This window comes from Corapipo altera, unplaced genomic scaffold (assembly GCF_003945725.1).
Source record: "Corapipo altera isolate COAL_440 unplaced genomic scaffold, ASM394572v1 64, whole genome shotgun sequence".
Taxonomy (NCBI): Eukaryota; Metazoa; Chordata; class Aves; order Passeriformes; family Pipridae; genus Corapipo; species Corapipo altera.
In genome coordinates this window covers 2,691,870-2,705,561 of record NW_020884893.1, presented here as the reverse complement: position 1 = coordinate 2,705,561, position 13,692 = coordinate 2,691,870, and the positions used below count along the sequence as shown (strand labels likewise).

Below are 13,692 nucleotides of genomic sequence, written 5' to 3'. Positions count from 1 at the left end.
CTACCTGAGAGCACAGGTACTGCCTTGATTAGCAGTTTCATAATTTTGTAAAAGCATCTCACTTCGCTCTCCCAAGCACTTAGTTGGGAGGTGGAGACTAGGAAAGGGTTACCATTATTTTTGTTTCCCCACATCTGATGGTCCCTTTAGTGCTGAAGTGGAGTCATTGCAGAGGAGAGGGTGCTATGGGGGGCTCCAGACTCATCCTCCAGCCCTGCTCCAGGGGCTCCCTGGCACACAGGCACCTCTGGGAAGAGTACACGAACATGTGAGGAGGGATATGTTCCTGGGCTGCTCTGTGTTGCAGAATGTTGCCCAGCTCCTGCTTGTCTGGTCAAAGTCAGGCACCCCACAGAGTCCCCACTGTCCCCTTCTGCCCCTGCTCTGGGACTCCAGTGCACTGAAGCAGGATTTTGCTTCTTTTTTAAAAAAAGAGAAGAACATTCATTTTCCCTATCACAGCAGCCTGGCTCTCATGCCAGTAAAGCATGCCTAATTGGCAGGGCTTAGAGACTGATCATTTCAATTTATGCCCAGAACAGGTAGGGCAGCAATGAAAGCCTCTCCCACCCAACCCCACCCCTTCTCCCAGTGTGCCTCAACCCTGCCCTGGAGGGACCACCTGGAGGGCTGAGCAGGGAGTTCCCTCTCTCTGCGCAATAAAGAGGCACAGTCCTGCAGTAAATACCACGTTAAGCTTATGGCTGTTTAATAGTCAGTGTCCCTCTGGTCATAAAGCTCTTGCAGGGCTCGTGCAGAGGAGCACCTGTCAGTGAATTCATGCAGAAGCAGGAGCCATTTGCTAAGATTTTGCCTGTAAGGATTTGGCAGAAAACACTGGAGTGAAATTTTCACTTCACGTTGCCATGAGATCAGTGGGAAAACAGTCCATTGCGTGGCTGTTGGAAATGGTTCCCACCACTGCCACAGCTTGCAATAGCATTCCCAGAACTGTGTGCTCTTGGGTATCACTTCCTTCTTTTCAGGCCCCTTCACACATGGAGGTTTGCCTCCTTGTCCTTTTTGCCACTCCCTTTCCAATCTGTCAGCCTTGCTGGAGAACTGTATTCCCTGCAACCAACACAGGCCTGTATGACAAGAGGATTCAGGGCATCATTCCCATCTTTTCTGAGTTCCCCATCCTTCACGAGCCAAACTCCACAGGAAAAATTCCCTAATTCTGGGGAAAGGCACAGTCAACCCATATTTGTTATTGACAGAGGAAGAACTACCAAGGAGTAGTGCATTTCCTCATAAAATGGGAGCATCTATTCATCTAAATAAAATACTTTGCAAAAACAAAAACTAAACACAAGCACTGTACAAACAGAGAGCCTTTAGCAAATCAGGCTTCTGCAATTGCAGAGCTAAAACAAAAATAACATTTTTTCCAGTAGCCACTGGTCGCACTCAGGTTGCCCAATGCAGGCATCTCTGCTTTTCTCAGCATCTACTTTATCAGTTGTCTTCCAGCCCAGAGAAGTCCATGGTTCTTGGCAGCAGCTCTTGCTGATGTGCAGTGGGTTATTGCTCAAGAGCCCTTTGATCAGCAGCCAGGGCCTATCACACCATGCTCTGAGACAGTGGCTGCCAGACCTGGCCAGCACAAGCTGGATGGGCTCCTGAAGCGCAGTAGGAGGAAATCAGGATTCCTTTGGGCCTGTTGGAGTGCATCTCATTCGACACCTTTCTGGACATCCAGATTTTCCATCAGGTTTTCTTTCCCAGTATTTATACTCATGCCTCACAGTGTAATCCCGGGGCCAGGCAGCTGCCGGCTCTCGAAGGATGTGTTTCAGCAGAGCACTTGGCACATCCGAAACTTTAACCCTTGTGTTCAGCATTGCATTGCTTCTGCCTAGGTAGCACACACACTGGAGTACTTTGTTGAATTGGGACCCAACAGCAGCTGTTAGAACACAGCTGTATCCCACTTCTTGGGTGTTGTGGTGGTTGTGGTTTTCTTCCTGGGAAATGCAAAAATGCCAAAGCCACTGTCATCCCCTTTAGCACAGCAAGCAACAGCCAAATCAACCCATGTGCCTGGGTAACTCTCTCAAATTTGAAAACACATGAAATTAAAGTGCTTAGAATTTTCCAGGGCATGTGCTGTAAAACTGAGCAAGGCACAAAAATGTTCCCAGGGACGCCGCGGTCTCAGATCCATGTATATACAGATCCATGTAAATACATCCATGTAAATACAGATCTATGCATTTATCATTTCTCATTCCAGTAATAATAGTTCCACTGAAATCACTACAGCTACATGTACAAAATGAAGCACGTGTGTAAGATCAGGATCTAAATATGTAACAGGCAGACCCACCTGCAGCTATGGCAACTGCACCTGGAACTGGAGCTGCACATACATGCATTACATTGAGGGGCTGACAGACAATATAAAGATATATGATAAACTGGTGGAAGAGGTAGGACCAGAAACTGCCTCTTTTGTTCCAAAGCTCAGTATTTATCCCTTGCATCCTAATTTCTGTCAGTGTTCTGCACTCATTAACTCTGCAGCTCTGTAATTTGCTTTGAAAGGGGTTAAGGGCACTGCACCCAGTAGCTGCACTCAGACATCAAGGCCTTCTGCCATCTCTCCTATTCCTTCAGATTTGGGAACTCAACCCAACAGTCAGCACTATTCTTAAGTTTAAGCTCAAAGATGTTTTCTGCCACCCAGAGTGGTCATCAATTACTCAGCAACAGGAGACCAGCCCTGCGTGGAAGTCGTGTCTCTTCACAGAGCTGGCACCAAGTGTTCATGGCTGGGGTCCAGCTTGCATTCCTTCAAGCAACCAAACTCCTTGATAATTACTCCTTTTTTTTTTTTTTATAATTCTACTGATGTCATTGTGCCAAGTTATCCCACAGATATTATTCTGCTCCTTGTACACTGGAGTGTTAGACACGCTCAAGTATCTCAACAGGTTACACTCTTGGTTTGTTTTCTGGACTTTGGTGATACAAAAACAATCAAGACAGAATCTGTGTTTTACTGTTTCAGGACACCTAGGCTCAGGGAAGTGTGACAAATCCCTGCCAGAAACATCCACCCCCAAGTAGTTGTCTGGATGGCAGAGGCTGGGGAAATCAGCAAAACAATGTTTCTGCTCGAGCCACCGCGCTCCTTCTGCTTCGCAAACCGGCTCCAGGCACTTTCTCTTGTTCTTGTGATTCCCTTCCTGAATTACTGCAGCCAAGTAATTGTTTCATCATGTTGCACTGAAACATTTTCCCATTGTGTCACCGTAACATTCATTTCTCAAACCAAAGCTCCTCCTTTTGCTTACAGAAAAACGTATGGCAAGGCCCCCGTGCCCCAGAGCCCAGGTGAGCTCCCGGAGGAGGGACACGGCAGGGGAGGCATCGGAGGGATTTTTGGGTTGTTTGGGGGAGGCTGTGATTCCTGTGACTGTCATTTCTAGGCACCATCAGTGAGCTCCTTACCACAGGCTTAATGAACTGCTGTTGCAATAGACTGGCAAACCCGAGGTATTTATAGCAAACAAACAAGGGTTGCGCTGAGTCTGTGTGGGGATGGGGACCAGAGCCTCCCAGAGCCTCCTGGCAAAAGCTCCCTTCTTTCCAGAGGTGTCTGCATTCGAGCCCATCTAAACTGAGCCAGCCCTTCTCCAGCCTGAGTTTGCAGAGGATTTATTCTGAAAATTTTATGAAATGATGAGACCTAACTAAAACCTCTGATTAAATGCCCTGAACTCTGGGAAGGTGCTTTGATAGCTGTGGAATGTGTGATACAAGAATCTCAGAGGTAAGAGCCAAAGGGACAGGACAAGGTAAAAAACAGATGTAGATCATGGTCTTTCTTAGCATTTAATTAGCTAGAAAATATTATTGGAATTTATTATTATTGATTATATGAATAATTTCCATAGTAAATAAATTTTTTAAAAATTTAAAACAAATGAGAGTTAAATTTGGCACTGCTTTGTGAAATCGTGGCACCCAGTTGGAAGGTTTGGAACTAAATGTGTTCCTATTGTAAGTGCAAATCAATTATTTTCACCGACTAACTCATTTATCCTCGTTGTGAATTCTCCCCTCTTGGCTTTCACATCCAGGCAGATCTAACCTGCAGCATTTCTTGGAGGGGAGAAAACCCTTTCATTCAAAACAAAACATCTGAACAACTGAGCAGATTAAGCAGGTGGGGAAATGACCACAAAAGGCATTTTTGAGTTTCCAATTTCCAGTGGATCAAACAAAGCATGTCAGAGTCAGGGCTGTGCCGGGCCCGAGAGCTGCAGCTCCCGAGGACGGGCTGTGCCGGGATCAAACCCCAGGGCCAGCGCTCCGGGATCACTGCACAGAGAAAGTCTCCGGGAGTTTCATGTAGTTCCCATCAGGCAAACACAGCACCATAAATTTCACATGACCCTGATGGCAAACCAAGCTGTATCTGATCTTTTTAGGTGTTTACAAACCCACCACAGTTTGTTGCCCGGTCTGGGGCAACACAGCTGCAGCTCACATGAAAGAATCAGGAACCTCAGAAATCCTCAGCATATAGTGTAGAGTTTCTACCAAAGTTTAGTTTTAGGTTGCAAATATTAAACTCTCAGATTTTGTTTGGGTCCCAGCAAAGAGTTAAATAGAACTTAATTCTTTTAATGATTTCACTTGTTTGTTCAGTGAGTGTCTCTCAAAAGAGAACTAATTCCCTCACAGGTTTAATGGTTTGACCACTTTGCTTTATTTTTACTTGATTGATTGATAGATTGAAAAAAGTGTTCCGAATTTGAACGTAATTGTTTCTTTGGGAGTAGTAAGTATATTCCTAGTTCTGTTTCAATTTCTTATTCAACATATCAGGACCCTTTCAACATCCAGGCATATGTTTAATTTTTTTTTTCACACTCCACATTAGTATACAAGGTTCACCCTAAAATTCTAACTGTTAAGCATTTGTGTAAGACATAAAGAGAAAAAGGCTAACACTCAAGAGAGTAGAAGTAATTTTTTTTTTCATTAGAAATTGGGAGCAAAAAGAGTTAGAACCAAATTCTATTCCAAATTCATTCCCCCCATCCACCACATAATCATGTATGTCCAGCCCAAACTGAATGCAGAGCCCTGCTTTGGACTCACTTTGTGTCATTGGAATGACAGGCAAATGCAAGGCATTGAGCATTATCACTATAAATAACAAAAGAAGATATGTAATTTGACCTTACAGCTTTTCTCTTTATTAAAGCAGATACAGAGTTGCATTGAATTTTATTCTGGTCACAGCTAATGAAACATTGCTTGAAAACCAGTGTGAGAGTAACTTCATGTTTTTACACACATCCACATCGATGACAGTTGTTCTCACAATTCAACTGCAAAGGTAAACTTTGTGCACAAAGCTTTTTTCAGGCTCTAATTTTGGGCTATTGCAGGATTCCAGTGAGGAAAAACCATACTGTTATCAAACGTGATCAAGTCTCCCATCCAATAGCCCTTGGGTACAATTTGGGTGATTTTATTTGACAGAGGGAGAACAATTAGTATAGAAAGACACATAATTTTTCTTGCATCTTCCAAGAGTTACCAATGGAAGGCTGTGGGAAAAGTGGGAAAGCAACACCACAATGTCAGAGGTGCACAGGGTTACACTCTGGACAGATAAGCAGAGAGTAATAATTTGAAGAACCACTAAAAAAACCTATAATTGTATTCTTAAATATATTTTATAAATGCTACATATGATTCCTTCTGAAGAACTAAGCACAGCTGAATTCAAACACCTTACAAACCAGTGCCAGGTGCTTTGGAACAGGGATGTCAGTGCCATGGATTTGATCTTACAGACTGATTTCTACTCTGTTATTTTAGTAGCAATACGAATGACCTGTAGGAATCAGCCAGTGTAACACATCATTTGAAAAGAAAGGAAAAAAAAAATAAAAAGCCCAAATGAAATGCTGTTTAAAAACTTCCATAAAACTCAAAACAGATCTCTGGTGTCTGCACTTCTCTGCCTGGTTTGCCCACACATGGACTGCACAGTCCTAGCACAAGCTGACCTGAGTGGCTTTGGCAAGAGCAGCTCAGGAGACCCTGTCAGAGACCAGCCCAGACGTCCCAAGTCCTGCTCTTGGCCAGCAGAATCTTATTTGTTATGGGAAAATAAATCAATATTTGGAGTTGAGCCACTGTTTGGACAGGGATTTTCCAATTCCCCCACTGCGATTAGTAAAGGTATTCGGAATCTTTTGCCTACTCTATGCTTGGAATCTTCTCAGATTCATTTCCAAACTACTTTTTCGAGACTAATTTTTTCTAGGACATGTTTTAATTACAGGGGCTTTTTCACATACTGGTTTAGAAAGCAGGGTATTTCATGACCTCCATGTACTACAAAGCTCCTACAATGTAAGTTATGAGGGTAATACAAGATTAAGAATGAAGGATTCGGGAATTCTCTTTCTGACTCTTTCACAGATTCCTTGCGAGACTGCTGTAAAATTGGTGCATTTGTGTCCTCAATTTTCCTGTCTGTACCCGCATCTTTCTGACAAAAAAATCATTGCTGCACAAGGTTCCTCCTGAAGGAGAAATCTGTAATCCTAATTAGGAGATACTTTGGAATACAGCAGTAATTTAAACATCATTCTTTAAATTGCAGCAACACCACCCTGGCTCTCCTGCACCGTGGCAGGCAGAGTTTAAGGATGGGGATTAGCTCCTTCATGCCTGGTAGAGCTCTATCTCCAAAACTGGACTATTATTTAAACAGATATAAATACCTTCAGTACATCTTATCTTTCAATCTACCCTGCCTTCCAGCCCCCACAAACTGAACTCTGGTTGGAAGCTTTGTTATTAAGAAAGCAAGAGAGAAAGCAAGCAAGAAAGAAAGCAAGAAAGAGAGAAAGCAAGAAAGAAAGACAGCAAGAAAGAAAAGTATTTGAGGACATCTTAAGTCCTCCAGCAGTTCCACTCTCCACAGCACTGGGCTCTGACTGGGAACGCTGCTTGTAAGTTTGGGTAACATTGCATGGCCTACAGCACAACAAGAAAATAGGATCTAACAATGTGGATAAGTTTCGTAACTGTACAAATAGTAGAATAAACAGCCACGGGAGGCTGGAGTAATCACCGTCACGAGGGACGGTCAAGACAAGATCTAACGTCGATCTTGCCTGCAAGGACTTGAGTCATGCTGGTGCAGGAGCTCACCCAAGAAAATCTATTTTAGGGTCTCATAAAAACAGCTGAACTGCACTGCACAAATCAAAAAGCAAATGGGGGAAATCTGTATCAGGACCAACAGTGTCCTGCTCACGACTGCACGGCTCCTGGGGGCGCAGGGAATGTGTAACAAATGTCAGGGAGAGCTCCAGCTGATGGGCCTGCAGGAGGCTCTGATCTTGAGAGTCAAAAAAAGCAGAACAGTTCTCTCAGTAGAAAACATGTTTTGCTTAAAGAAAGACTAGAAACAAGCAGCAAATTGCAGATTTGTCCTGCAGCCCACTGCTGTTTGTATTGGAATGTATAGGAGCAAATTCAAGGCCACTGTCTTTATACTGGAAATTCCTTTTGTGCTGAGCTGTCAGAGCACAGGCAGTTAAGGAGTTTCTTTACCAGGCACAGGGAATCGGGATCTAAAAAATTCACGTTTAAATTTGGCCTAACAGGAAAATGGAAAATGCTGAGTAAGACATGATCATTTGCCCTTCTCCCTCCACATAACCAGCCTGAGACTGTTCACTTCTTACAGACCCTGACATGGCAGCACACAGTGGGGAATAACAGAGCTGGGAGCCCCAGCAGGGCTGACATGTTCCAGCAGCAGGCAGAGCCTTGGATCTCTCCAAAACAAAGTTCTGGCCTGCTACAAACTTCCTCCTCCTCTGCCACCCCCCACTTGTCCATCACTTGCCCCCAGAAAATGCGCACACACACAGAAGCAAACACTCCTCATCGGAGAATTCTATCTGCAGTTTTTAGAAAAATGTCTCAAGAGCAAAGGGAAGGAGGTTATTCAGGAGCCTCTCACCTGGCCAGGTCTCATGGGAGCTTCCTGAGCAATGACCGAAATTACCGACATCCAACAGAAATGCTACTTTCTCATGTTTATTCCTGTAAACTACAAACATAAGAAATGCTGAATCATTGAGAATAGAAACTCTGTAAAGAAAAAAAACCCAAACACAAACAAAAACTCATTTAAAGCTTCCTCCCTTACTTTTTCTTCCTCCCTCCCACTTCAGACTTGGTGTTATTTGCCAAGGATTGGTCATGGTTTGGATAGCACATCTTGCTCTACACGTTCAGAACAGCATGAAGTGCAAAAAAAACCCCAACACAAACACCTCCTCCCCAAACAACACCCAAGTGGCAGCTAAACCAAGTGATTAGAGGAAATAAAATGAGGCAACAAGAACTGGCTAAAGCTTCCAGCTCTGCTCTTTGCTGGGTTTCTCTTGAGGGTTTTGGTTTTGGTTGTTGATTTTTTTTCCTTTCTCTGAGTCAGAGAAAGCTAAAAGACCAACAAAAATCCCTATCCCTGATCACAGCAATGAGCCAGAATCAGCTGGAATTTCAACCCTGTGTTTAAGCTAACTTTAAACGTGCCTTCAAAATAACACAAGCTACTTTTTTTTTTAACCTAGTCATAAAGTTTATTAAAATTGTTCATTAATGCTTCAAATGTAGCAAGAATGCATAGATCCCAAAATATACATATGTATTTTCTTATAGAAATAGATTATTCTTTATAATAAAAAAAACTGTAAGAACATCTTTAACAGATTACTCAATCCATGACTGACAGTTACACGAGATTGCATCATGTACACAGCATTCCCAGCCATGCTTAAAGGATTGCATCACTTTGCCCTTGCTCTCCTCTCGCTCTTTTAAATAACCCCAGCGCCCAGCAGCCTGCAGAGCCCGCCCGGGGCCGGGGCCGGGGTCCCCCCGCGCCCCCGCAGCCCCCGGACCCCGCTCAGAACCCGCGCGGCGGCGGAGCCTTCCGCCAACATGTCTGTAAAGACACACACACACACACAAAAAATAATCCAACAGCAACAACACAAATTAAAACCAACCCCGCCCGCCCGCCCGCCGCGGGCTCTCGCCCCCCCTCGCCCCGGCCCCGGGAGCGCGGAGCGGGGCCGGGAACCGGCGGCTCCGCTCGCCCCGCCGCCCGGCCGGGGGTCAGCAGCGAGGCGAGGAGGCGAGCAGTGGCTCGGGCAGCTGTTTGAACAAGTTCCTGAGGGTGCTCAGCTCCCGGGAGAGCTGCTCCACCTTCTTCTGCAGCCGCTCGTTCTCGGCCGTCAGTTCCAAGACTTTGTGCTGCGTCTCCAGGTTGCGCATTTTGGCTTTGTCGCGGCTCTTGCGCACCGCGATGTTGTTCCTCTCCCGGCGGAGCTTGTACTCGTCGCTGTGCTTGTCCACGCACTTCTTGGGCTTGTTCTTGCCCGCCGGGGCGGCGGAGTAGCCTCCGCCGGCAGCGGCGGACTTGGAGGACTCGGAGGGGTTGGGGGTGCCGGGGGGGCTGGAGGAGGACGAGGTGGACAGGTTCCCGCTGCTGCCGCTCGGCACCGACTGGTAACCCAGGTAGGAGCGCACGGTGCTGCCGTAGGGCGAGGACATGCCCCCCGGTCCCGGCCCGGCGCCCCCTTCTTCCTTACGGGGCCCTTTGCAAGAGTCCAGGGTCTCGAAGACCGGCTCCACTTTGGTTTCCACGATCTGGGGCGGGAAGCAGCCCGGCAGCCCCCCCGGCTTGTGGCTCTGGCTGGCGCAGGGGTGGCTGTGCCGGGCGAGGCTGATGTAGGTGTAGTCGGGCTTCTTGCTGCCGCCGCTGCCTTTATAGTCCTCGGCGAAGAGATCGGAAAGGAAATCTTGGCCGGCGCCGCTGCTGCACGGAGGCTCAAAGTTGCCCCCTGCTGCTGCCGCGGGAGGCGGCGGCTGCGATGCCAAGGGCTCCAGGTACGGGCTGAAGTCGATGGCTCGCTCGTGGTCCCCGACGGTGAGCTCGGTCATGGAGCGGCCCCCGGCCGCCCGCGGGTGCAGCTTGTTGAGAGCAGCCAGACAGTCCGCCTCGTAATAGAAATTAGCCACTTCCATGGATTTAAAGGCGGGCGGCTGGATGGGGAGGCATGCTGCGTCCCAGGCCACCAGGCGTTGCATTAAAGCAAAGGGGGATGCGGGGAGGAGGAAACGACGCAGGGGGCCCCCCCCGGCAGAGGGTCAAGCTGCCGCCGTCGGGGTGGGGGGCTCCAGACCCTGCCGCAGTCCCTGGCGTGGGCACGGCCCCGCGGCGCTGCCCACCCGGGCTGGATCAGTCCCTGCGGCGCGGCGGGGCTTCACCGCTCCGGCAGCTGCGGCGGGGGCTGGCGCGTCTCCTCCGGACCATCTGGTTCTGGGTCCCGTGTCCTAAAGTCTCTGACTTAGGAAAGTTCCTTTCCTCAGTTATTTATAGGGGCGGTGGATCCCATAGCAACAGGCGCGTCACCGCCTGGCCGCCTGCCACGCCGCACGCTCGGCAACTGCTGGCCCCGGCCCCGGAGGAGGCTCCTGGGGCGGGTGCGCCGGTGCGGTGCGGTGCGGTGCCCGCCGGGCCGCCCACAACACACCCGGCGAGGGAGGGAGGGAGGGAAGGAGGGGCGGCTGAGGGCCCGCAGGTGCGGGAGGTCGGGGCTGGCCGCGGCCAGGTCCGGCGGGGACAGCGGCGGTCAGCGCTCGGCCTCGGGGACGCGAGTGTGCCCGGCTCGGCTGCTGCTCCCGCCGAGCCGGCCTGGGCTCCGCTCTGACACCGGAGAAGCGGGGCACTGCCCGGGGCTGGCAGCGGGACTGGGCACAGATCCCCCTGGGTCTCGTTTTACCCTTGTGGAAATCAAGGCAGGAGGGATTTTTCCAAGTTCTTTTGGTAAAGCAGGGGGAAAGCTGCAAACCAAAGACGGATCCCGTTACTCTCCATCCCGTGCTCGATTTGGTAAATCCCACTGGCAGGCAGAAGTGTCCCCAAGGACGTGCAAAGAGCCGCTTTCCAGTGGCGAGCCCTGGGCCGAGCGATGAGGAGCTGGAGCAGACACGGCACTGCTCCGGGCTCCCTCCTCGCCGCTGAGAACATCCACAGTGCAGCGAACCCAGCGCTCTCTCCCCAGCATTCGTGCAGGGATGGGGCCCTGAAAGTTTGTCTTGGCGTATTTACTTTGCAACTTTACTGTGCAACTGTGAGGGTACAGACGGGATAGGGGATCCACACATGAAACCAAAGGGGACCCACCGGGCGGGACGTGGCTCAGGAGGAAAGTGAGAGACGTGCAGGGGAACGTGGAGCCCAAAGTTTTTCAATCTGTGGGGTAAGTTTGGGAAGGAAGACTGAATCTTGATGTCCGTTTTAATTAAAGACACCCACCTTGGGAATCAAACTTATATTTTCACTCTCTTACTCCCACATTTACCTGTCTACAAGCTGGTGATTCATCCCCAGAATAAAGGACATTAATTTAAAACAAAACATATAATTAAAGGAAGTAGGAGTGTCCTCGCCTCAGTAAAGAAGACCCAGCACTGCAGGGAAAATGACACTGCCTCTTAGAATAATGTGAAGCAATCCTGCGGTGTGGGAAATATTGTAACGTTAAGCCAGAGGAACAGGTATTGCATTATATGATTCAAACAGTCAACTGTTCTTAATGTTCAAACCTCAGAACTCTGAAAAGAGGAAGAATTCAAGAATCCACTGAGTGGATCATCGGACTTTTTTTTTTATTTGCTTTTTCTGTTCATGTTTTAATAGGATTTTTTTTCCATAACAAAAGCCCCCTAACAGGTTTTCAGGCTTCAAATATTTCTAGTTCCACCTTTATCTATCAAGTTAATCTTTGGTGAATGCACCAGAGATTAAATTGGAGCTGGGCCTGGCCAGAGAGCTGGGTCTGGAGGTTGTAGTTGGAGCCCATACCTTCATAAATACAAACATCTGTATTGGGTGCAAATACTGGCAAGTTGCAGTGAGCCAGGGCTTGTTCTTCTGGTTGTTTACTCCCTCATCCTGCACCTTTATCCTGCACTCTGATCTGCCAGTTACATCCAGTGGCTGCCCTAACTGGCCCTTCCAACCGAACTCTTAAAATCAGTCTCATGTGCTTCCTACCTCCAAACTGTCTCAGGGACCCACAGACAGAAGGTCTCCTGCCTGGTGACCTGCTACGTGCACGGTTGGTCTCTCTTGGCCAGTCATTGTCTAAAATCAAACACTAAAGCTGGTTGGTAAAATTCCTGAACAGCTTTTCAAGATATTTTTGGAGATCTAAATTTGCCCTCTTCGAATTTCTGCCCTATTCTCTGCTGCTCTGCAGCAGAAAGTTGTATTCCCGCCTGGGCTGATCTTCCCTAACAAAATAAAATGCCTGTGCAACTGTCATGTGAAACAGATTCTATCAGGGATGGTGTGGCCCACACCTGCTTTCCCGGCCAGTGCTGAGTAATCCCGCAGTCACCGGGATCACATGGCAGCTGGGTGGTAATTCAGGTTGGATGCCCAGCTTGTCCCCTCCTTCCCTTCTCCCCTTCACCTCCCCGCTGTATCTGGATGTCTTTAAACTTCCTCCAGCTCACCTCAAATCCCAACATCCACTCTCGTGTAGCCAACATCCATTCTAAGCTTCTCATGGGAACCTTGTTGGCGGGACTAACCACTTACCCAAAACCCCAGCATTCGGCAAGCAGGTTTTGAGCTAACTCTGGTCTCTTTTAAATTGTTTCTGCGCTTGTCATAACAAATGCATGGCCAGAAGTGGGGGTTTTGAGATGGGAACAGGTGCAGAGCAAGGCTCACACCGCAAGATTGAGAGGAGGTCTGGGCACACCAAGCTCTGTCCCTGCGAGTGCCTGGCTTGGCCTGGCCAGATGTGCAGAGGCTGCTAATAATTGTCCTGGAAAACCTCCTCAGAGATGCTTTAGATAGGAAAATAGATGCAGACATTCCTGGCGAAAGGATCCAGGCACTGGCAGCAGCCCTTCCGCAGCTTGTCTCCCAGAAGAGCCATTTTCAACTGAAAAGCAGCACTTCTGTGAAAAGCTCCTTCCTACTACTGATTTCATGAATTTTTTTTTTTTTCAGAACTATTCAGCTGAGGAAGGAGACAGCATAACTCACAAATTACTCAGTAAGAACATAACATTTTCGAGGAGAAAAAAATCTGATGCAATAGCATCCAGATTCCTCTACATTCATGGGTGAAACAATGCATAAATGAGGAGAGGAACAGGAGGAGACCAGTGTGGTGAAAAGGTGGAGGGAAGAATGTAATCCTCACTGCTCATCTCTGTCATGAATTAAATTCTGCTCTCCAGTTTGCCTTTTGTACTGTAGAAGCCACAACTTGCCAGCTCCAGGCTTGGACCTACAATAAAGCGTTGCAGAGGCATTTTCTTCCTGGAAATTGTCTTCTTTTCCAGGATTTCTTGCAAGCTTTCTATTTCATGAGCTTCAGGTCTGCAGCAGCTGTCCCTGGAATGACACCAGTTTTGGGGGGATGCTGTTAGTTTAGTGGTGATGGCTCAAACACTGAAGTGTTTGTCAGAAGGTCTATGGACTGAGGGTCATGCTGTAGAAAGAGGCTGGCTGAAACTTCTGATGCTTCTTGGTGCAGTTTTGTCCCATTTATTATTATTATTATTATTATTATTATTATTATTATTATTATTATTATTATTATTATT

The 13,692-nt window shown here is 47.8% G+C and overlaps 1 protein-coding gene and 1 long non-coding RNA gene across 2 annotated transcripts; one reads left to right on the top strand and one right to left on the bottom strand.

The window, feature by feature from the left end:
* Positions 1–5,190: 5,190 nt before the first annotated feature.
* On the bottom strand, positions 5,191–10,422 carry CEBPB (CCAAT enhancer binding protein beta). Its single transcript, XM_027646367.1, has one exon. The coding sequence runs from the start codon at positions 10,147–10,149 to the stop codon at positions 9,175–9,177; it is 975 nt and encodes a 324-aa protein (XP_027502168.1). The 5' UTR covers positions 10,150–10,422; the 3' UTR covers positions 5,191–9,174.
* Positions 10,423–11,189: 767 nt separating this feature from the next.
* Positions 11,190–13,160, top strand: LOC113948626. Its single transcript, XR_003528194.1, has 2 exons — positions 11,190–11,324; positions 13,091–13,160. It is a non-coding gene; the product is annotated as an uncharacterized LOC113948626 (long non-coding RNA).
* The last annotated feature ends 532 nt before the right edge of the window (positions 13,161–13,692 follow it).

Coding starts and splice junctions, on each gene's coding strand:
- CEBPB (XM_027646367.1), bottom strand. CDS start 10,149: ATGCAACGCCTGGTGGCCTGGGACGCAGCATGCCTCCCCATCCAGCCG.